Source organism: Heliangelus exortis, chromosome Z (assembly GCF_036169615.1).
Source record: "Heliangelus exortis chromosome Z, bHelExo1.hap1, whole genome shotgun sequence".
Taxonomy (NCBI): Eukaryota; Metazoa; Chordata; class Aves; order Apodiformes; family Trochilidae; genus Heliangelus; species Heliangelus exortis.
Window position 1 is genome coordinate 36,456,551 of NC_092454.1, and position 23,904 is coordinate 36,480,454.

At 36.8% G+C, this 23,904-nt stretch overlaps 1 protein-coding gene across 1 annotated transcript in view; it reads left to right on the forward strand.

Annotated features, from left to right (window-relative positions):
- LOC139789828 (guanine nucleotide-binding protein G(q) subunit alpha) overlaps nt 1-23,904 on the forward strand; it is a 111,587-nt gene that overhangs the window by 36,086 nt on the left and 51,597 nt on the right. Inside the window, exon 2 of the mRNA XM_071730909.1 lies at nt 1,963-2,147. Coding sequence (XP_071587010.1) covers nt 1,963-2,147 — 185 coding nt within the window. The remainder of the gene's footprint in view (nt 1-1,962; nt 2,148-23,904) is intronic.

Genomic DNA, 23,904 nt, shown 5'->3' on the forward strand with positions numbered 1-23,904 from the left:
TTATATATGGGTAGTTACAAATATTCTATATGTATATATACAGTGTATATATATTTAATCTATATATTTGAAAAAAAATTAAAAATACACATTGTGTGTATTGGTGTCTTTAGATGTCCAAGTATTGCTTGCAACTGGTCTTTGGCTGACAGAGTCTTAGGACAGTGACACCCAATTACAGAACCACAAAGCTGACCAAGATGCAGGCTTAAGATTTATGTTCTTTGGAATTCAGTTTTGTTTTCCTACAAACTCTCTTCTTTGTAGACTTGCTTTCAAGGTGTAAATAATCTTAAATGCTGTGTACTCTTAGCATGACTACAGTAGCTTTACCACTGTATTTTGTGTGATAATCATGTGTGATATCAATTGGAAGCTATGCTCTCAATAAAGTCTTAAAAGAATTAGGGGCTTCAAATTTTAAAATAGAGAAGACAACAGGCATGTTATTCCCGTGTGTTTGGTAAATTTGTATTTGGGGATTTTGAAGGAATCTGGAATCCCATGTAGGGAAGGGGCAGGACCAGAACTGGAAGCTACTCTGTATTCCACTAAATCACCTGCAGTGACTTGTGCCTGGTTACCATGAACTCGCTGCGTCCCATGAATTTGTTTGGTTGTGTGGGGAAAGTTCTGCTTGATGGCAGTCAGTGTCCTGCAGATGTGGCCCGTGCATGTGGTGGTGCACTCCTGAGGACAGTGCAGGCTACAGATCCCCAGGAAGGCTTAGGGTGAGATCTGGCTTCTTCTCACTTTTCAGCTTCAGAACATGTTCTTCTTCATTATAATAACCACTTTCTCCCAGAGAACTTAAGTTTGGTCAGTATGTAACATGTTTATGTTCCAGGAATGTCTTTCTAAGGAAGACTGCTATTAAAAGTTTGTTTTATGCATGTGGGAAGCATCACTGAAGGTTTCAAACCGATGTTCATGGTAAAAGGCAAAGATTTTTAGTTTCTGCTGTCTCAGAAATGCTTAAGGGTTGCTTGTTTCACCTTGCTTTGCACTGCTGTGAAACGCACTTCTGTGACAAGCCACTTAAAACATTATTTAAGGAGCATAAAGCTGCCTTTGTCCTGGGACACGAGTATGAGGTTCCTTTGAAGAAATTAGTAAAATAAAAATCCAGGCTAAAAGCCTGGAAAGGACAGTGCTGAGTGCATGCATTTTGTTTCCTGCAGGACTGAGTAGCTGGCTTAAGGCAGGGTGTAAGTGTGGCTGTGCAACAGCTCATTTGAAGTTTCAGCTCCTCCTCTTAAGCAAACACAGGAATACTATAGATAAGCTCTTCTGGTCACAGAGGATGAGCTCACTGAGTTGGAGTAGGGGAAAATGTATGAAATTTACGACAAACAGAACATAACTTTAAATTGATTGATAATCAGAAATGTTGATTAGGAAGGAAAGAATGACTGCCTAATAATGAATAGGAGCCAAATTTTAATTAACATTGATATCACATGTTTCTGAGGTTGATGTTTGCAGGGCTTGCACTGCTTGCCTTTTTCAAAATAAACACCAAAAAACCTAGCCAAAACACGAGTGTATTTGTTAATTGGGTCATTTCTACCATAATGTCCTGAAATTTAGCCAAAGAAGATAATTTTTTTTTCTTCCTGATTTTTTAGGAGAAAATGTGTCATGGTAATTACTTGAATACTTTGGATAATCAGATCTTCAAGAATGGAAGGTTTTAAATGTGCAGTCATATACAACACGTATATTTTGTAGCCTGGTTTTACTCATGAGTTTACTTGTTAAAATGCACGTTTTAATTCAGTTGTACTTCAGTTGCTTCTGATGCTGCTGTTGGACACTGAACTGGCCTTTGTTGCAAAAAACCGTGCAAGCACTGCTGGGCGCTGTTCAGCCCCGCACTAAACAAAGTGTCAGCATTTTACAAAAAAAACAGATGTGTTTGTGTCTACTGGCTAAAGCATATTCTTCTTACTTGTCTTGCAGGCACAGGAGAGAGTGGCAAAAGCACCTTTATCAAGCAGATGAGAATCATTCATGGATCAGGTTACTCTGATGAAGACAAAAGGGGCTTTACAAAACTTGTGTACCAGAATATATTTACAGCAATGCAGGCCATGATCAGAGCCATGGATACCCTCAAAATCCCATACAAGTATGAACATAACAAGGTGAGATTTTTGTTTGTTTCTGAAGCTAAAGCTTTTCTTCTTTTTATTTTAGGAAATATACTGAAGGTCTCAAAAAAATGACACATCACACAAATTATACGCTAAGCTCAGAAGAAAAGGGCATCTTCTAGTACTGTCTTCTGTCTTTTTTTACTTTTTCTTGCTTTGACAACAAAATTGTTGGTTTTAACAAGAGAGCTGCTCTTAACAAGGTGCCTAGGTGGTTTGTCACAGGGGAGAAGTTGCCTGGCAGGCTGCTGTTTGACTGTGACTTTACTTACTCCTTCTTTCTTCCTCCCAGGTCATGCTCTGGTCACAGCATAGTTAAGCTGTTCTTCCTATCTGTAGCATAAACTCACTGCTTAAGGTTTGCCATTAACACTATATGTGGAAAAAATTATAATATTAGAAAAACAGGTGGGGATTCCTGTTTTGTGTAAACATAGTATGAAATAAAATTTTCACTACAAGACCTTAAAATAGTCAGATTCTCTTGAGATTGATGCTGTTACTAAAATTTGAAGTAACTAAATACATTTGAAATGTTTTGAAGGTTCATCTCTGATTAGGCTTACTTCTCTCCAGTTTTCTTTTTAAGAAGGATAAGTAATAGAAGTTTAGCATTCTGTGAAAGAGAGTGAAATGCTTAGTATTTACTTGAACACATAGTAAGGTATAGAATTACATGGCTGTATCACCCATTTCTTGTCACAGGAGTGGTACAACTTGGTTTGATAACAGTTCCTGTGATTTTTACTGTTAAGCCATTACCAGCAATTTTTTTTCTGTTTCTCTCTTTCAGTCTTGTGGAAGAGTATTTAATGATAGTGTAGTAATACTGAGTTAAAAGAATAATATCTCTGATGAAATACTGAGAAGTTCTTTTACTGTAATTGTTTGAAAGTACCAGAACTATCAGAAAGCAGGGACATTTACAACAAAGAAGCAAGCTTCTCTTACCTGGGGAAGCAAGGCTGAAATAAACTTGTGTTAAGATGAAAATCTTTTGTGTCTGCATATATGAAGTTTATTGTTTAGAGTTGAACTGCTTTATATGTCTTAAAGCATCTAGAACTCGAAAGATAAGTATTACTAGCAGTTCAAGGAACATTTTTTCTCCCTTTCCATCTGAAAAAATCAGTGCAGACAGTCATCACTTTTCTGGTGATGTAGTGATACAATAACCAGAGTCTTGGAGAAGCCTGGGTCTGTGCAGTGGGAATTCAGGAGTATCCTATCTGTCAAAATTCATATTGTTAACCCTTTAATGGTGGGTGTGGGTTTTTTGTGCACATGAAAATGTTTGAAAAGCTTGTCCTTACCAAATGATTGGCAAAAGAGGCTGTTGAACTTCCTAAATCTTGACTGTGTGCTGGAGCTGTCTAGTTTCCCCAGAGCCTTCACAAACCAAAATCAAATGTGTAATCAAATTAATTAAAGTGAAAAGAAGACTGCATTTGTATTTGTATTTCAGCCTTTTGGCTCCATGTTTTTGCTGTGCACAAAGCGTGCAGCATACTGACCTGAAAAATCAGTTGATGGTAAATGACTGTAATTATTTTTGTTCTAAAATTGGTGTTGATTGTCGTTTTGCCTTTGTATCTGGAAGTTGTAATTGTAAATGAGAATTTGTTATATTATACTACTGAGTATTTATTATTTAAGTCAAGAGTGCTGAATTTATATTGTGTTTTCATATTATCGGAGTTGGTTAGTTTTGGCGTAGCCATATGCACATATCCAGAGCTGTTAACTTTCTGTATATAAAAATAACTTCCCTGCAAGTGGGAGTCTATCTTCGTGCTCAGCTCTTGCAACACACATTCACATCAGTTTCTAATAGGGCTACATGCAGAGTAAGACAGAAGTCACCAACTGTCAGGGTCTCAAGGCAGTTTTTGTATGAATTCTTTCAAAACTACAAGGAAAACCTAACTTGCTACAGCATTATGCCAGAACAGAGAAGGCTGCAACCCACTATACTTATGCTTTGTATACAAGGTCACTTCACTTTAATGAAGTGAACACAAATCAATTGGTAAATCTGCTTATTTTTTTTAAGAGGACTTTGAAAACAAACTCATTAGCCTAGCAATCTGGAAAACACAGGAAGGGCACTTCCTATTAATTTGAATCTCCTATCAGGAAGTCCTATCTCTGGAGAGAATATCTCCAAGTTTGAGTAACAACATATTTTTAGCACAGTTTGTTTCGCATAATAGTTTAGAAAACTGCAGCTAAAGCTGGCATTGATATGGTTGGGTCTAAAGAAAAATGATCCTTTTTTTTAAAAATGCTTTATGTTCTACGATAGACTTGAGGGCTACAGTAGAAGGGCTTTGCTTTTACTGTACCAATTTTCTTACATTTAACTGAGACTTATTATTAGTGTTTTGAAACTCTGAATGTTGCTGCAATTTTAAAGTGCTTTCATATCAAAAAGTTCAGTAGGCAGTTGTGATCTTTGTGTGGTTTACAGTACCACAACAATATTTAAGTTGGTTTATTTAAATATCAGTAGCAAGAAGCAAGTTTTAAGTTTAGCAAGATTCTCCTGGTGTTGTTTTGTTGGCTTCATGGTCGCCAATGTAACTTAAGAGGCAGAGACTGAAATGTATTGTCCTATATTAGAATAACCGGGGCTGTTTTGCTAGATTTATATCAGAGTAGTGAAAGTCAATTAAAAAATATAACTACTAGTGTTCAGAATATATTATCTTGGAGCTGATGGTAGAGCATTATAACAGGAAAGACATTTCTTTTCCGTGTTAATCTTAAGAATGGATGGAATCTTAAGAATATGAGCTATTTCGAGGTTTAAGACAATGCATTAAATGCATTAGGGTGATCTCTCTTCTCTTAGGAATTTGTCATTTGTCGGAATTATGGACTGCTTTTAAGTTTTCTTCTGGGTAAATGTCATTGTGCTGCTGTTACTAAATTTTTAACCAGAGGCTGTGAAGTTTTTTTATATGGCTCTTGAATTTTAGAGTAAGAAGTATAATATGAAATACAGGTAAGACTTTTTTACAGAAATGTTCATAGCAATTCTCAAATTCACCTGTCTGCAAAATTTTGTGAGTGTACAGTTCTAACTCATGTGCAACTACAGATATTCAAATGCACATTTCTTAAAAACTAAAATACAAATTTGTTTTCTACAATGTATTTTTAGAAAGCTGAACTGTGTATCCATGCTTCTGTCATTCCTTTCAATTATTGAAATAAAAAACGCATTCATTTTAATCCTCTCAATTCTCCCATTCCCAGTGTTTTTCGTAGTGGCTTTGAAGCCTTTGCTTCAGAGAATGTAGTGTTCATTTTTTCTTTCCTGTATTTCTTTTTCTCAAGTCTAACAGTACTGAAGTTGAGCGTTATACATGGGTGGCTTTTTTTTTCTTCTCTTGTAGCGAGGAATTTGTAGGAAACTTGTTACTCTACAAAGCAAATAGATCTATTACCATACTAAGCAACAAATACCACTGTTACCCTGTACTATTCCTGTTCAATATGACTTTCAAAAAAGACAAGCTGCCTCTGCTCTAACAGACAGTATCAGGAAGGCGTCACTCTGTGGTGATTAACAGGCAGGAAATCTTACTTGAATCCCATGCCCAGCATTTCCTGTGAGACTTCTGAAATATTCATAACAAGATAGCTAAAGTGAGTAACAGTAGCAGAGAAGTTTCTGAGGAGGCTGAAAACATAAAAGCAAGTTTTATTGTAGACCTGGACATTTGCTATTGAATTTTTAGAAGTGTTTTCTGCTGAAGTTGTTCCTGTATTTATATCTGTTCCCTTTTGGGGAGTGTTTTGCAATAAAAATAAGTAGATATGGTAGATACTTTCCAAGTCCAAAATCTTACTAGCATTATCTTCAAATCCATGTTTACCTCATTAGTTTGTTGCTTTTAACTCAAGTCAAATCCACTGGAGCAAGCAAAAATGCAGAAGTAGGACAACAGAATTGGGTATGGAGACAGGCTGCATAAATTTTTATCTCTCACGTTGGAGATGTTAAGTGTTCTAGATCTCTGAGGTGAAATTGGATGTTGGAGGATCCAAACTTAGGCTGGAGGAAAGGGCCTTGTGCAGACACATCATCTGATAGAGGATGAAAGAGTGAAGGATGGAATCCATAGCAGGAGTGGCAGACACTGGGAGGGTTATTGAGTGTCTGGTGATGCAGAATATGTGGGCATTCTGGCCTTATGGTGGGGTTATGTTTTTGAATTTTGTAGTTTCTGTTTGTGGTTTTGTTTTGTTTTGTTTTTTAAAGCAAGGGTTATGTTACTGGGAAGGTGAAATGAAATGCTTATTTGGAACAAGGATGATCAAGTGGCTCTTACAAGTAGATGAAGAAACTCAGAACCATCTGCACAATGTTCTGTGGTATCTCAAACCTGGAGCAGAGGGCTTAAAGCACGTTACAAAAAAGAGATTTACACTACTGATGTTAGTTAGAATTTAGTACAGCTTAGTGCTCATATAACATTTAAATACTCTCAGATGTTCTTCTTCAGGCACTTGAAAACAAGGAAAAGTTACCCAATAAATGAGAGCCTTGCAGAACACTTAAATGCTTCTAATACTGGGAAGATCCAGATTAATTATTTTGGCACAAAATAGATTGCTACAGAGCCAATCAATGCAGAAGACAGTATAGTTACCTACAAGGTATCGTAGTCCTGTAACTTGTATTCAGATACAGGAGCTGAAGATAGGTTTTACTTCACATTGTTGCTCCTGAGAGAAGGTTATTGCTCAGATCTACTGTTTCTTCCTGTGAGGACATTGATCAGGGCCCTTCAAGGGCTTCAGTAAAGCCATGAACAGTTTTCTCCCGAGTGATACATAGAGAGTCCTTTATGAGGACTTTGACAGTTCTAACTAGAGCCCAGCCTCTCCCCATCTGTCTTCCTCATCTTTTTATTGGCCTCCTTCTGTCGATCATTTACTTCTTTCATACCCAGGCATTCTCTCTGGCATCTCTCCTGTCTTACATTTGACTTCACCAGGTCTTTGCCTGCTTCGCTATGGCCTTACCATTTTGTCCTACTCTCTGCTGTTTTCTTCCTTCTCCTTTAAATTTGAATAAATTTTTTTTAAAGCCTGTTAAACACTCATACAGGTAATAATTTATATCCTGTCCTCTCTCTACTAGTTCACTCATTGGCTTGTTCTCTGTTCAGAACACAGTCTCTTGCCTTTTTTTTTTTTTTTGTATTGTTATAATGTATTTCTAAGTCGCTTGTTTCCTCTGTTATATTCTGCTTAAATGTTCCATACTTTACCACGAAAGAAGTGTCAGTTTTAGACTTTTTTTCCAAGTGTGGGGAAAAAATGGTTGTATCAGTCTAGTTTTACAAATAGACTGCAGCTGGACAACCAGGATTGAATGCTCTCATGAAGAGCTGAGAATATCTTTATTTAAAATAAACATACAGATATATGAGTACTCTCCCTTTCCCCGGGAAAATAATAAGTAATTTCACTGATATGAAATGAGGAAACTATCTCAGGCTGAAGTGCAACATAAATTTGAAAACTAAATTTTAGCTGCTGTTTTTGCAGAGCAAGAAGATAAGAAACCTTCCTCCTTTTATATTTTGTTTGAGGGGAACCTCTATATTTTTTTTAAATAGGAGATGTTGTGTGTCTAACTGCCCTTTGCTACGAGAATGTGATAGGTCACACACAAAAACACTCGTGGGATGTAATGTCCATGTTTTACCTTTCCAGTTCCACCATTTTACTGCTTCTGGTAGTGTTGAGAATGAATGGGTGGTAATACTGCTGGCGGACTCTTGTAGTTTTTGTGATCACTCATATGCTGCAGATACAGGAAAACAGGCTTCCAGCATTTTTTTGTTTTCTAACTCCTTTGGAGTCTTACTTCAGATATGTTTGTTGCTTAGTTACTTTGCTTGCAGAGCCTGTTGTGTGTCTCTCCTGAACATGCTCCCTGACAATGAAAATGTAAAGTATGCTACGGGTATGTTCACTTTAAGGTAAAGAAATTTCATACTCTTGGAATAGTTCTGACTTCATCCATGATTAACAACTGTTATGGAAGTGCCGGTATTTGTACAGTATAATTTTATACAGAAAAGATATAATCAGAGGTATTTCATAGAGAAATATATTTAACAGTTACAGGTAGTTATTTCGTTCATTTCTAGAGAAGACATGCTAAGGATATCCAGCATTAATTAAACAAGTTATTTCAGGCTGAAATATTTTTGTTATATTTTCCTCTGAAACTTTATGAAAATATTTCCTTCCCCAGCTTTTCTGGGGAACTCTTGTCCAGTTATGTCCCGGTTATATTGTGTGGAATGACTAAAAGGTCTTGAAATCTCATGTCTGCCTTGTTAATTTCTAGTAACACACAACAGTTTCCTGAAATAAGCTTTACTACAATGAGCTAGAAAATCTTCAGCTAAAATGAACCCTATTTTTCTGCAGGTTTTGTCAATCTCTTGTTCTTTTTGCACTTGCTCTGTAGTAAGAGCTACAGTGTCTGAGATGCTGGAAGGCTTTGTTTTATAGTGAGATTCAGCTTTTACTTGGAAAAAAGGCTAATGTTAAGCAAGCGATGTTCTAAAAACCCAAACACATACTCCATTTTTTTTTTTTTTTTCCTGAAGTACAATTTGTTTTGCATTGTCCAGTGGAGCTATTCACAGTATTTCTTTGGCTCTCTACTTTTTCTGAAAGATTAGTTTGCTCTTTTTTTTTCTCCTTATTTAAAGTAGGTATAATATTTGCACATGAAGAGTTTATTATGTGTTGATTATACTTGATCAGTCCAGTAACTTGCCTACCAGTTGTCAGACTATGAGCTCTGGTAGCTGCACTCATAGACTTTGTGTTCATTTCAGTGACTGCATAGAGGTGGGGCAAAAGTTCCGTGTTTTGCTTCTGGAAGAGAAGGTTGGCAAAGGGAAATCTAAGCATGGCATTAGTTGTGTTACGTTTTAATTTCTTTTATAACAAACACAAGGTTGCAGTTATGTGCTTCAGCTCTGGTTAAAAAGTGTACAGATGTTGACTGTGGATTGTTCAGTGTTACGGAGGACCTAAGATAGTGAGTAGGTAGGAAGATCATTTATTATGAGCAAGTCATTTCTGTGAGCAGTCTCTAGCATGACAGGAGAAAGCTTAATAAGGGGCTGGGGGGGTAGTAACTACCAAGAGTTGCTTTTATCCTTCCTAACATTTCTGTGATTTTTCACTACCTCTTCATTTCCTTATTCCCCCCCATATCATATATAGGAGATAGTGGCTAGGCAAACAATACTGTGGAAAAGCTGTTATGATTAAGGTTTTATTCTTGTTAATTAAGGCTCTTTCATGATAGTGACTTTCAGTTTTTCTTATGTGACTGACAGAGTTTAAAATTGGTTTACTGTTAGCTGTCAACATTCTAAATCAGTTTGTTGTTACAGTATATTATTATATTGCATCTACGTGTTTTGTCAGTCTGGAGTGTTACTTGAAAATTTCCAAAATGCAAGTTACTGAGATGTGTTTGGAGGTGCACTCTATTTTTGAGTATTTTTGCTTGGCAAACTGTGACTGCCAGTTTGAGAACTTAAGCTTTCTGTGCATGTTGTTGGCTGTACAGGGATGTAGATGAGTGCCCTTGACACGTGAAGAGGTTCTTTGCATCTGGTCTCAAGTCTTTATCCCAACGTTTATTTCCACTGTATACAATACAGTTGCACAGAATGAATTAAAAGGCAACTGCCTATCATAGGAGCATAAACAAGCCTTAGGCACAACTACCTCCTCTCAGGAGTCCAGCACAGATGGATGTCAGGTGGACGAAGAGTGGATATGTGCCACAGAAGAAGAGCCATAGACATAGTCATTTTGTAAGCCTCATTAATCCTATTGTGGTACTTACTCAGTAATTACACTACTTCATTGCTATTTTTGTGTTTGTTTCTGTTTATCCAAATAATGGAAATGCACAGGAGTGTGCTTAATGTTGAGTCATTATGTAGTCTGTAGCTATTTGTCATCTACAGAGATTTTGTTCTGTATATTATAGAAGGAAAACATCATCTTGTCTTTGGAAGTCTGACTTCAGGCTTATTTTTCTAACTGTACCATTTGTAGGACCTGCCTACATTATACTGCATTTTTGAAGAGCTTTTAGAACACTGTGGAAATTAGCTTTTCATTTATGTCCTTGTATTAGTGCCTGTATAGTCAAGTATGATTATGTTTGAGGTAGCCAGTAGTGTTGTCTTTACTACTGGGTCTGCTTAATTCCACTCCTGGAACTGGAGAAGTGTGGTAGCAACCTATTACTCAAGGCTGCTTCAAGGATCATTTAGAGCAGAAATATGATGAGCATGAAATAGTCATTCAGTAGTTTTTATACCCACAGTATTTTCACAGAGTACACTGGCAATTTGTAGTTGTGCGGAAATAGGATTTGTGCCCTAGGTAAGAATTTTAAGAGTTTTTCTGGTAGCATAGAACTTTTCTGTTTATTATAATATTATTTCTGAGTTGAATGCAGATGCAAAGGTACTATAAGTTACTAGTCCACCTTTTCAGTGGCAGAAAAGAGTATATGGTTAGAATTGGAAAGCATGTTTGTTGGTTTTGTTTTGATCTGTTTGTTTAATTAAGGGTACCAATCAATATGATGCTCCATAAAAAGTACCTTTCTATGTCTTAAGCCACAGCAGCATATGTACAAATAATGTTTGAGAATAAAATTCAGGCCAGACTGATTCACTTCATGAGCCTCTGAAAGCTAAATCCATGTCTTAAAGCCACTTAGCATAATAAAATAGAAGAATCTTGTGCCATTTTAAGCTCTTAGATGGTAAGCTTTTGGGTTTGGTTTTTGTTTGTTTGTTTTTGTTTTCATGAACTGTGACTTCTATGAAAATTTTTTTTTTCAGAATATTTTTCAGAAACTTTTCTTGTGTATTTTTATATGATTCCTTAGGCCTTGTGCAGTTTTCTGAGGCTGCTTTCATTCAGACTGGTTTAGAAGGGGATTCCTTGAAATCTTTATATCAAGGGGATTCCTTGGAAATCTTATCAAGGGGATTCCTTGGAAATCTTTTACAGTAAAGCTTTAATTACTTTTTCTCATAAACCTAGAACTTAATGGATTTCCTTTAGCTATTTTTTCCTCGGTTTCTTTCTTTCAGTTTCTCTGTCACTTAAAGGATAAATAGTGCCTTGACCTTTGAAAAGATGATAAAGTAAAAATAAAGGATTGAAAATAAAGCCATTCAAAACAGAACAAAAACATACAGGATATTACTAATTCTCTTCCAGTCAGAAATCTGCAAATAAAAAGAAGGGCAAGGAACAGAATGAGATGCGGTGACATTTTTCAAAAATATTTTGTGGATTTTTAAATTTAGATATGCAGTAAAAATTTGGGTGAAAAACTAGCTTCAATACTTACACTTTTTTGAAAAAGCTGGAGATTTTTCAACCACTTGCTGCTCTGTAAGCATCTTCTGAAAACTTCTGCAGCAAAAGTTAAGTGGTTCTTTGATGGTGGTGGAGCTGTTGGTGTTGGACTGAGACATAATAACATGAAGAATGTTTGACTGTTGCATGTATCTACTGTGGAGTATGCAGTATAAAAAGGATTTTTTTAAATAAGGAAAGTTGGAGTTACTTGTCTGATTCAAACTTCTTCATAAGGGAAGAAATTTAATTACATGTATGAGGAAACTGAGGAATGCATGAAGAGAATCATCTTCTCAGAGGCTGCAAAGAAGCCTACACACTGAGGAAAAGTGGGATGTTTCTCTAGGGGAGAGCATAGACTGTGCAAGTGGTTTCTCAGTTATGGTCAGGAATTTTCTAAGGACCCTTCTGTGATTTAGAGGTAGTAGGTCTATTTGTGTAGCCTCCTTAATTTTTAGAAGTGTGTTCTGTTAGAATTTTTGTAAGGATACTATGTGGTGTGTAGTTCATTTACTTCTTGCAACCCAAGTCTTCTCACTCTTAGAGAGGAATCTAAACAACTGATGGCATTTTTCCAAGCTGACTCTTGGCATTTTTGTTTAAATTTTACCTGTGGGTAGCTCTAGTGCCACTGACTAGAAAAATTAATTGTGCAAGCCCATTATCAGACTCATTGTGGAAGGCCTCATTTCACACAGCACGTTCTTCTGCAGGGCATTATTTATAAATAAAGCCATCCTAATCAGAGAGCAGCATGGCAGAACAGACTTTTAGCTCATGTCCTTCTTGTGTGATAAACAGTTCTTGCCTTAGCAGAATACTCATTCACTGCGTTGAAAAATGTTTTAAAGAACTGTTCCTTCCTGTGAAAAAACTCTATAACTTTTCCTCATCTCTATTTCAGAAAAAGAATGGACATTCTTAAAAAAAATAGATTTTTGAGCATCTAATACTAATGATTTTTTGAAGCCATAACTTGGTCACTAGCTAACTCTGCTGTTTCCCAATTCCAGTGTTGTGTGTGTGTTCATATTGGTTTCTGCCTATCTGTCCCTTTCTGGGTGCTCATCATCTTTTGTGGTCTTCCTGTAGAGCTTCCTGTGCACTGGGTCTGATAATACCATGTGAATCAGCAATGTGGGTGGTTTTTTGCCCATATGACAAATTAAAAAAAAAAAGGCAACAGCAGTAGTTTTAATTTTTCTTCATTGAAGTCAGTACTGTTCAGAGAGTTGGTTTCTTAATTCATATTGTGATGCATTTCTGTGATCCAGTAGGTCTTTTTGGATTTACCGTCTACTGACTAGGATGTGCATTAGAATATAACATTTTATGAACACATCTCAAGCAGATGTTATAACCATCTGGGTATATTGAAACAGACACCATCTACAGAAACCTTGCTAACATACAGTGCAATCAAATTCTGGCTGTTCAACATTTTAATGCAAATTTTCATTGTGTCCAGCATTACTGGTCCAAACTACAAAACAAGTAGATTTTACCAAATGACTCCATTTGAGAAAGGAGTGAAAATTAGATTTCTTATATGAAGCTTCCACAATGAGAGGAAATTAAAATATTATGCTTTGGAGGAGGTTTCATAGAAATGTGTGTGAAGGGAGTGATACAGTTTATCTCTATTAAGATGTCTCTATTGAGGTATTATCTCCACACACTCTATTAAGTGTGTTGAGCGTTTACTGCTTGGCTAGATTTCTAGGTTTGACCTCCCACCTCACATGTTTGAAGGCTGAGTTGTCAAGAACCTGCTTTTAAACTACGGGTTAATCCCTGACCATAGCTTTAGTTAGGAGTGCTTCTCTGGTGTTCACATCGTCTCATTAGGCCGTTATTATTTCAGCATGATATAGTTATTTCTCAGTTTTCCTGAATACCTTTTGGGTTGGTTTTTAGTTTGTTTTTTGTTTGTTTGTGGGTTTGGTTTTTTTTTTTTTTTTTGGTTTTTGTTTTTGTGGTTTTTGTTTGTTTGTTGGTTTCTTTTGTTTGTTTGGTTGGCTTTGGTTTTGGTTTTGGTATATAAAATCAGTTGGTTCTCTTTCTTCATATTAAGGTTTGTGTGTCTTTCTTCCCCCCCCCCCCCCCCCCCTTAGATATTTGGATATTCTCCCTATCAGATCTTGTGTAATTGTATTCTGCAGGAGAGTGTAAGAGAAGGATAAAAACCAAGAACTGATCAGGAACTGAGAACTGCTATTTTCATTTTTTATCTGGTTCCCATATTCCTTTTGAACTCCAGACTTTTTGAAATATGGTGAGTTTCTTCGGCGATTCCTAATCTCCAGCAGTATGGATCACAGAATTACTCAGATGGTATCGTTATTTGACACAGCTTCATACAAATGGTTAAGATGGCTGTGGAGTACAGACTTTGTGGTTTGGTTGCATTTTCCAGCACCCACTTTGCAGAGACCGGATTTATACCAGCTGCAGAGTTCCAGTGTGCTTAACTACAGTGCTTGTCAAAGTATTTCCAAGTGGCTGAGGAACTAACAGAAACAATGCCATAATTTTGGGTCTGTAGTTGGTGTCAGTGAAAAAAATACATCACATTCCTTCTAAAAGCTGCTTGTAACTATCTTCCTTATGATGAGCAAAAATGTAATGCATACTTCTACTATGAAGTAGTTTTGTCTTAGAAACTGGAAATCATAGATAGTTAGAAAGACTAAGTAAAAATGTGCTTAACCATAGCCCTACTGCACCTAAAATTCAGGTGTCTGCGTTTGTCTCTGTCTCCTAATTATGCCTCACTGCATCAACAGATGAATGTAGTGAAAGTAACAAGGATGAGTCTTCACTGCTATGATATGTTGTGGATGCCAGCACTGGTAGCAGTTTATATATAAAATCAGTAAATGAGTGTATTTAAGTGAGTGTAAGTATTTTTCTCTGTACTTCTTAGAAACTGTTTTCCTCAGTACAGCCAATTATAGAATAAGGCAGAGGCTTGTACCCTCTAAGTTGCTTCTTCTGTTTTGAGGGAATCTTGCCATTCTGAGCATTAGTCTGTGCTGTCTTTCCTCTTCTTACAGTATCTTGCAATGCAGAGACATGTGCCGTTAGAGACAAATGAGTACATATGAAATGTTAATAACTAGACCTTAAAATGCAGTGCAGTTCTGGAGAAGTTCTCAGAACTGGTGTTGGGAGGCTGTTCAGAGGTAGAGCTTTTCCTCCCTCCTTTCCATCATGAGCCATCCAGTGCCCCAGCCTCTGCCTCATTTGCCCCGCTTGCAGTAGTGGCTTTTGTCATGAGCTGTTCCAGGATGACCCTTGCATCTGATTTACACCACAAAGTCATGACTGAAGAGCAGCAGTAGCATGCCCAGCACATGTCCCTGTGGATCACCATGAGCTATGTGGTCTCTTTGGGCTAGGTTATCTAAACAGGGATCTTGGATAGGACCCCTCAGTATTTACATTAACATTAAAGTTAGTATTTTAGAGACAGAAAACTTCAAGTGAATTAATTTGAGTATGGCAGTCTCTTTTTTGTTGTCTCTTTTTTGTTTTCCTCTTTTTGACAACTGTATGAAAAAAACCTGTTTCCTCCCTTTATAACATATTGTACCGAAGTATTAATCGTACCAGTCCAAAACTTGGATGATTGCAGAAGTGAATACTGGAGTGATGGTTTTGTGGCTCAGTCTTTTCTGCCACTGCACCTGCACAGAGGAACATGCACTCTGCATACACCGGAGCTGGTTCAGATAATTGGCTTCAAGGTTTTTGCGTACTACCCGTGCCCAGCCTCAGGATCTCCAGTGCTTACCTCAAGTCTTGTGTAGTATTCATGTTGTGAGGGTACAGATGTGATTAAACCACCATGGGCTTTGATGAAGTCAGGAAAGCAGAGAAGTATTGGCCAGATCCATTAGCAGATGATGAAAGTTACATCAGCCTAGAGGGCATTCCAGCTAAGCTTCTAGTGGTGCCTGAAGATAAAAACTTCAGCAGTCAGGAAGGTACAAAGGTGATATATATCATTACCTTATGCTTAACTGTTTTCTTTCTTACCTCCCCTCCACTGTCCAGCCACACAGTCTGTCCCGAGCTCTATTAAGTGTGTTGAGTGTGTACTGCTTGGCTAGCTTTCTAGGTTTGACCTCCCACCTCACACACAGCAGTAAAAGATTCTAGAAAATATAAGTCAATACCACACTCTTTTTGAGGTTATTTTTAGTGTACATTATACTGCAGGTAATGAAATATCCTTCCCCTGGTTAAGAAAAGGAACAAACTCTTTCTCCGTGCTTAATCAGAAAGTGGTCTACCTGAGGCTAAAGCAGCTGAAGTTTTGCTACCAGGTCTCATTTCTTTCAGACCTGATTAATTTTCTTTTTAATTTATAGACATTGATATTACTCACTTGTCACCAAAACCAGAATAGAAACATAATTTTTTCTTCCTGATTTTTTCTTCCTAACTGTTGCCTGTCAAGAATTTTTCTCTGTTCACTAGTCTCTTAATGGGAATTTTAGGCACTGTCAGGGATTTCGTTTGCTTGGCCTATGGTGTCAAAGTTAATTCTACAAAATGAAGTTCTGGATCTGACACAGCAGTAAATTAACTACAATTCAACTTTTAAGTGTGATTTTTAAAGAATCTTTTTACAGATTTTTAAAGAATTTAAAGAATTTTTAATAGATTGCTGATTGTACTAAGTTTCTAGAGACAGGGGAAGGCTTTTGATGTCAGTCATTGCCTTCTTAAATCTGGATTCAAGAAGACCAGTAACTGAGCTGGTAATTCTGCTTTCAGTGACTTCTTGATTTTGTTTTTTGCATTGGGAAATCTGTTTTCTGTGAGAAGAGTCCTAATTTTGGAAATTGCAGGATTGTGCATAGTCAATTTATAATAAATACATGCTATTTCTTTCTCTCATCATCCCATTTTTTCCCCTGCATTACCACCTCTTCTCCTCGTTTTAATGCACTTAACTTATTTCATAACCTTTCACTATCACTGTTTCAATTATATGTAAGGATAGGTTTTTGCAACTGAATACAAGTCAAACATAACCATTATGAAGGTGAAGCTTATTTTCCTGTCTTCCAGCTATTCTAATTGAATGCTGCTAAGAGGTGGATTCGTGCCCACAAAATGAATGGTGAAAGTGCAGCGAGACTCCTGAGAATATCCCTCTTTCTAATTGCACCAGCAGCCTCACGCCATAAAGAGTCTGACTCAGCTAACCACTGTTTTCCTCCTCCCTCTCTGTATTTTCAGTGCTGGTACAAGGTGTGTACTGGTAGGGCATGTGACCTCCATACACTCACACAAACATCACCTTTAGTCCACGGGTCAGCCAAGTTAGATGTGCTGAGTAGCATAAGGCAAGCACACTAAGCTGGTTATGGTAGTAAAAAAGTTTGGCTTAAGAAACACCCATTTTTTACATCTTTAATCTGCAGTTACCCCTCATTGTTTATGAGTCTTTTAAACCAGCACTTCACTGCCATTCCAGACCTGTGGTTCATCTGCCATACAATTTGTATTCAATTAACAAGGATAAGTCGTTTACCCCATAGCTCTTGCGCTCCTCGAGTCCCCTTTGCCTCTGACTTTATGTAGATTACTTCCTGTAGGAGTTATTCCTGGCAGCTGAGTGGTATTTAGTCACTCATCCAGGAGCTTGAGTTACCTGCACTTCAGATTAGACAGAGATTGGAAAAGGCTTCCTAGCTCATTTTCATCACCAAAGTAAAGAGGATGAATTAGGTTGTTGAAATTGTAACCAAAAATATATGTGGTCTTTCTGCCTATTCACTGCACAAGCATCTCCTTCTTGACATCAAGCATTCTTCCAAATCTATTGCAAGTTCTCAAGTAAAAACTATGTTTGTTGAAAACTTATATTAAATAAGTATTCAAAGAAAATTTAAAGTGTTGTAGTACAAATTGAACTAGATCTGGCCCCTAATTATTTTTCTAGTTTTTTTTACCCAAGGGCACTTATGATTCAGCATCAATTATGATGAGTCCAGTTGTTGTCTGCTTAATCATGTTGAGCACTTGCTCAGACTAATACTAGATTATTCATATAAGAATTCATGAGCATGAACAAAGGTTCAGCTCAGTAGATGTGAAATGTTTAAAAGGTGAGTCTCTAGCTGATTGTCTTCTTTGCACAGAATATGGGACGCATTAAAGCTGTTGCTGGGGGACTAATATGTCTTTTCAACGCTTGGTGTTAAGGCTGAATCTCAGTCTGGGATATGCAGAGTGCTGTCAGTAACAAAATCCCTGTTCAAGAAAGTTGGTGGATTTGTTTATTTCAGTAGTCTGTGTTTATTATATAGAAGCCAGTTAAAATTGGGCTTCTGACTGTGTTTCAGTAAGTCATTTGGTAAGCTGAATGATCACAGTTGTGTAAGGCAGAGTTTACCATTTTTCTGAAGCTTTTCTCAGTTAAGCCCGTGAGGAACAAGAGCTGTTAATATCCCTGGGCATCTTACCCACTGAAATGAAAAATGAGAGGGAAACAAATACCCAGAGAAAGATTGCCAATGGTTAGTAACTGAAATTCAGTTAGTGTTCTCTTTGACAGTGGAATTTTCTGTGGCTTTTGTTTGACTTAATATATAGTATTATGTATTGTGTAACGATATTAATAACAGCATGCCACATACAACACATTACATACACTATTAAGTAATATTATTCATATATTGATACGTATATCTAATACCATTTATTCTTATTCCTAAAAATCCATGGCATGGTCCTAGCACTTGCACTACATTACTCTCTCATTTCCTTTGTTTCTGCTGCCTGTGAGGGGGAAAATTATAATCTCAAGTAATATTGCCTGAACTGATTCATTTTAGTCCAGTCATGTATCTGCTGAAATATCATTGTCCATTTAATTAACAGCTTAAAACCAGTAAATGTTTACTAACAGTATGGGTTTTTTACTTTTACACTTAAATAGATTGTGATGCTTTATGGGGTGACTTCCCCAGAAACACATCACTGCAGGAACAATACTCATATCTCCCTGGGTTTAGGTTTGGATACTTGATAGCAAGCAAACTAGAAATAATTAATGTTACTTGATGCGTTGTTGTGTTGTTGATGAGTCATTGTCTAGTTATTCTCTCTTTATCTGTTTTATTCATTACTTTTCCATCTCCTAACTGTGAAATGAAAACATTTCATACCTTGATTGAATTAAATCTTGTAATGATGAGTAAATTTTATAATTTCAGTATGTTGATGTTCCTGTTCTTGGTCCTGAGACTGAATTTAAATTGTGAATCTGTGCAGCCCGTAGCTGAGGTGAGAAGTGTTTGTTGGTTACCTGGCAAAGTCATGCACAGTTGGTCAAAAAGTCAGGCAGCTGATGTAACTTCCATGTCACAGTCATTCACCTCCTAGTTTGTTTTGCCTCTCATCTTTGGAGAGTCTTCACAGATATTCCACTTAGCTAATGAGCCAGAATGAAGCAAAGTAATAATTATAGGAGGAAAAAAAAAAAAAACAAACACTAATCTACAGTTGGCAATGCTTTTATTTTTTGAAGCCTAGGCAACACCCATTGCATAGCTGCTGGAGAAGGCAAGGTGGTAATTGTTTGTTATGTTTCTTAAAGTTGGTGCAGTGGACTGGTACTCCCTTTTGCCTTAATCTCAGACTGTGACATGATGGCCTCTTCAGTCGTGCTCAATGTAGGAAGAGAAGATGAAGCCTTTACTTCTGAAAGCCTCTGTGGGTGTTTCTCTGGCTGTCACAGGCTTTGTTTTAGGTTTTCCTCCTCCTGAAGAACTCCAGTCTAGAAGACCAACAGTTCTGCATTATATAACTTCCCTTGAGCCTGAGCAGCAGCATACAATTAGCATAGCATTTTATGTCTTACTACTGCTGAAAAATACAATGGTAAAGCTGATGGTAAACTTGTTCATTTCCTCTGTTGGTATTTGACAAAGCTACCAACAGCAAGCAGCACACAATCAGATCAGCTTTCTGGCCATGAACTGAGGCTGACAGCAGTGGTTTAATATGCGTGTGAGTCATGCTTGTTATCTCTGTAAAGAATACAAAAGGAGGCGGCAAGCAAAAGTATACTACTTCACTTAGAGCTCAAGTTATTCATGAAATGGCCTTGAAAACTGAACCAGAACAAGCAGCTCAAGGGAGTTAAGGAAGTGACGTATCCTTGTTATAAACCAAGCAGCTTTTCACAATAATACATGGGCACTGTTATGTCAACTGCAAGGTAAAGCTGTGAGTTGGTTGGAGGTCCTTTCCATTGTTTAACAAGTCAGTGCAGCTGTCTCTGCCTAGTGTGTTTTGTAGTGTCAATGACTCTGGTTTTCTTGACCACTTTCTACTCACCACAAGTGGAGTAGGCAGAAGATGCTTCCTCGAGAAGGATGCTTCATAATTTACTGTCTTAGTTCACAGTCTGCATCTGCCTTTAGGTAAGCTCTGCTTGCTGTGTGTTCTAGATTCAAATTAGCCTTTAAATTATTTCAGTGAGAGGAAAGGACCCCTATAAAAATAGGGAGCAGGGTGTTCTGAATCTGAGCTCTGGTGTTTATGCTGATCTGAGAGGCAGTAATGTGGATGAGAAGGCAGTGATCTGTGTATTAGGTGTGACACAGCACTGGAGGGATTCAGTGCAGCCATCCGTAGTATTTTACTGCTTAGCTTAACAGCAATGGAGTAGATAATGGCAAACAGGCAGAAGTCAGAAAACTTCATGCAGACGACTAAGCAGTCATTAGAGAATAATAACATGACTGCTTTCATGACTGAGATGGATTATAATGTTCACCTATTAAGGTATAAGGTCTGTCTCAGCAAGTATGGAGGAATATACTGTTCCTTGGTTATCCTGGTTTAGTAACATTCATTAGTAGTGGTTTTGGGAAGTTTGGCAATGTTTGGCTTTATTAGGATAGGCATTGATGTGCATTTTGAAAAAACAGTGTGATACTGCACTGTTTGCAGTTCTTTCCTTAAGTTACAAGCTATTTTGAAAATATGTATCAATGACTGTGTGTTTCAGATAAACGTTTTTGTGGCAATGGTTTGGGTTTTCTCCCCATGCTGCTTTAAATACTTGTGGGCAAAGTAATTTTGTAACAGAATGGTAAAAAAAAAAAAAAAAAAAAAAAAAGCAAAAAAAAATTATTTCTACTAAAATAATTGTTAGCTTGTTTCTGAATGTGTCACTGTTATAATTTTAAAATTTAAAAAAATTTAAAATTAAAAGCATAGAGAAAGCTTTCAGCACTGTATGCTATATGAGAAAGATAATAATGAAAATAAAGTTAGGATAAAATTCCAGTTGATACAAAAAACTGTATGTTGAGCTACAGGGAGAATTACATACTAGAACCTTCATTTTGGAGTATGTGTGGTTTATAGTAGGTCTCAGATAACCCACAATTAGTAACTACTTGAAAGGTTTTTAGTATATCCATAAAACTTCACATTTTCAGTCAGTCTACCTGTGCAGATTCTTACTGATTATATAAACTATCTTAATAAAACTCCTGATAAAAAAAGACATTGTTCCAAGTATGCAGGCTTTTTCTGGATGGGTTAGAATATATGTGAAGATCATATCAACTTTTGTGTGTTTGAAAGACAATTTGGAAGTGTAGGATTTTTTTGTTTGTTAGGTTGTGTTACAGGAGATAGTAATCTCCCAGGGAAGTGCTGGAAGCCCCTAATTTCTAGGGTCCAAAAATATGAAGAGCTGAAAAATATATTACAAACAACAATTTTCAACAAAGACTAGATTAAATTTCTTCTGCTTCCTAATTTTCTCTCTCAAATTTGGTCATTAATAAGTGTGTAAGGTTTTCAATGCTGTGTTGCAGCAGGCTCATCTTGGTTACATAGGCATTTACTGTGCAGATTTCTATTTTTCCTGTTTCTAAGCTGCGCACACCTTTGGAAGCTGGAGTGTTTATAGGTAGCGTGGGGACTAAAACAAACTCATCAGCACCTTGCAAGAACTTGAAAGGCTTCAGGGACAGAGGATGAGAATGCAAGAGGAAATACCTGGTGCAATAAAAATTATGTGAATGAATGGAAAGAAATAACAGTGGGGAGAAAATAGAGGTTGCAGAAATATTGTAATTGTAATATGTGTTCCAGCATTACATGATCCAGTAGCTAATAGTAGTTAGTGGGTTTTTTGTTTTGTTTTGGGTTTTGTTTTTTTATTTTGTTTTTTTGGTTTTTTGTTTTGGTTTTTTTGTTGTTATGGGGTTTTTTATTTTGTTTCCAGTGTCCTTTTGCAAGATGTTTAATGGTCTGCTTTCTACCTCTGGGATGTTGCTTGTTTCTTTTTTGTTGGCATCAGATTTCTACGAGTGTCTTCAGAGATGTTCAGTCAAGAACAGTTAGTCTGTACTTAGTTTAGGAACTAGGACATATATTTCATTTTTCTTATGCTACCTGATATATCCTTTCACAGCAAGGAAGGATTCTGTTTAGAAAATAATTCTGCCTCCAGAATTAGTTGATTCCAAACTGCATTGTCCTAACAGGTTGCTGTGTGTCATTTCATCTGCTGAGTTACCAAAAGTTAATTAGTATTTGAACTCCTAAGTTCTCTGTTCATGGAAGAACACATCCTAGGTATTTCTTCCATTAGATTATTTGCAGATATTGGGAGGAAAAAAACAGTTTTTTAAAAAGCTCTGTGCCTTTGGATTCTGCAAAGACCCTCTTCTTAATTAAGTCTTCTTTAACAACCTTCATTCATCAGGAGATGAAGTCTGTCATCTGCTTATTCTTAGAAAAGCCCCATTTAATCTCCTGCTTAATTCCCAGTCTTTCCCAACCTGATGCATTAAATTTTAATGCCTGAAAGTTCATGGGGAGTGCCTTCCTGCATGGATTGTACTTGCTCTTTCTCAGCAGAAGCAAGAAGGCAACCCATGGGAATCCTAGGAAGTTTTATATATTTCTTTTCCTGTTTTTCACAAAAAGTTTTGGTTTCTGGTTGCATAAGCTGGCTGAGTACATTTTGATGAAAGAGAACAGAAGACCACTCATGAACTCTTTTAAGTTGTATTAACTGTTTAGTGAATGTTGGAAAGAAATATTGATATAATTAGAAAATTTCTTCTGAAACCTTCAGTGTCTCCCAAAGAACCGTCTGTTATATTTCAATTGAAAAAAAACCTTTAAAAACAAGTTTTGTGTAACTTTTCCTGTATTTTGATGAAGGTAGTGGAAATTTTGTTTCTGCTGTAATTATAATGAAATTACTGCCTTTGTCTGGTTCTACATTTAAATTCTCTTTTGCATCTTTCCTGGTCACTTGGTCAGGTTTTGTGGCTTGAGGCTTTTCTGCAACACAGATAATCTAAAAGGGATTCAAATGTAAATGTACCTAATTACATATAATGTTAGCCTGAACCGGCAGCTTTTTATGGCTAAAATTCTCCAGCAGCTCTTTTCAAACCATCTCATTTCTGCCTTGCCCCTGACCCTCCACTCCCCCTTTCTTGTTTTCTCTTTCCTTAAAACATAATCCTTCTGTCAAACTTTTGTCCTCACTTTAAAGTGCTATTATTTTAAAATCCAGGTGTGACAACTATGCAAGAACACCCAGACTCAGAAGATGAAATACAGCTCTTCTGGTAATCGTGCTGATTACCACATAGTTCATTCGGAGCACTTATTTAACTGAGCTGCAAAGAAGTGGGCAAGAGTTTAGCTCTTTGAATTAGACTTTTTAATGGAGCTTGTCCATAATGTTTTGTATAGACTAGGACAGCCAAACTGCTTTGCTTTGTTTGCACTTCTCATTTTAGTTGTATCTCCTATGCAAGAGTTCTTCAAAGTGAACAGATTAGTTACTCAGGATCAAAAATTAAAGGTAGAATAAACTGAGAAGTAGGCAAGGAGTTAAGCATGGAAGTTCAGTTGATGTTATTTCCTTTAGCTTCCCTCTGAGAATGTGTCCTTCCTTATGATGTATGAAGAAGTTGTGGCTGTTTTAAAACTTGGTTCTGTAAATTTTTCAGTATTCACTTGCAGTATTGTATTCTGAAATGGTGGAGTGCCTTCCCGTTTCTTTCTGCCTATATTTAATATTTCTCCAAATGCTCTGGATAGACACTGTAGTATGTAATGTATATAGTCACTATATTAGTGATTGTACAATAATTCCAAGTTATTTAACTAAAGCAGAAAATTATGTGTATCTCTGCAAGTTGTTAAACTTTGGACATCTATCTTTTTTTGGGGGGAAAAAAATTTAAATGAAGCATACCAGGATGAAAGTCTGTATGCATACAGGTTCTTA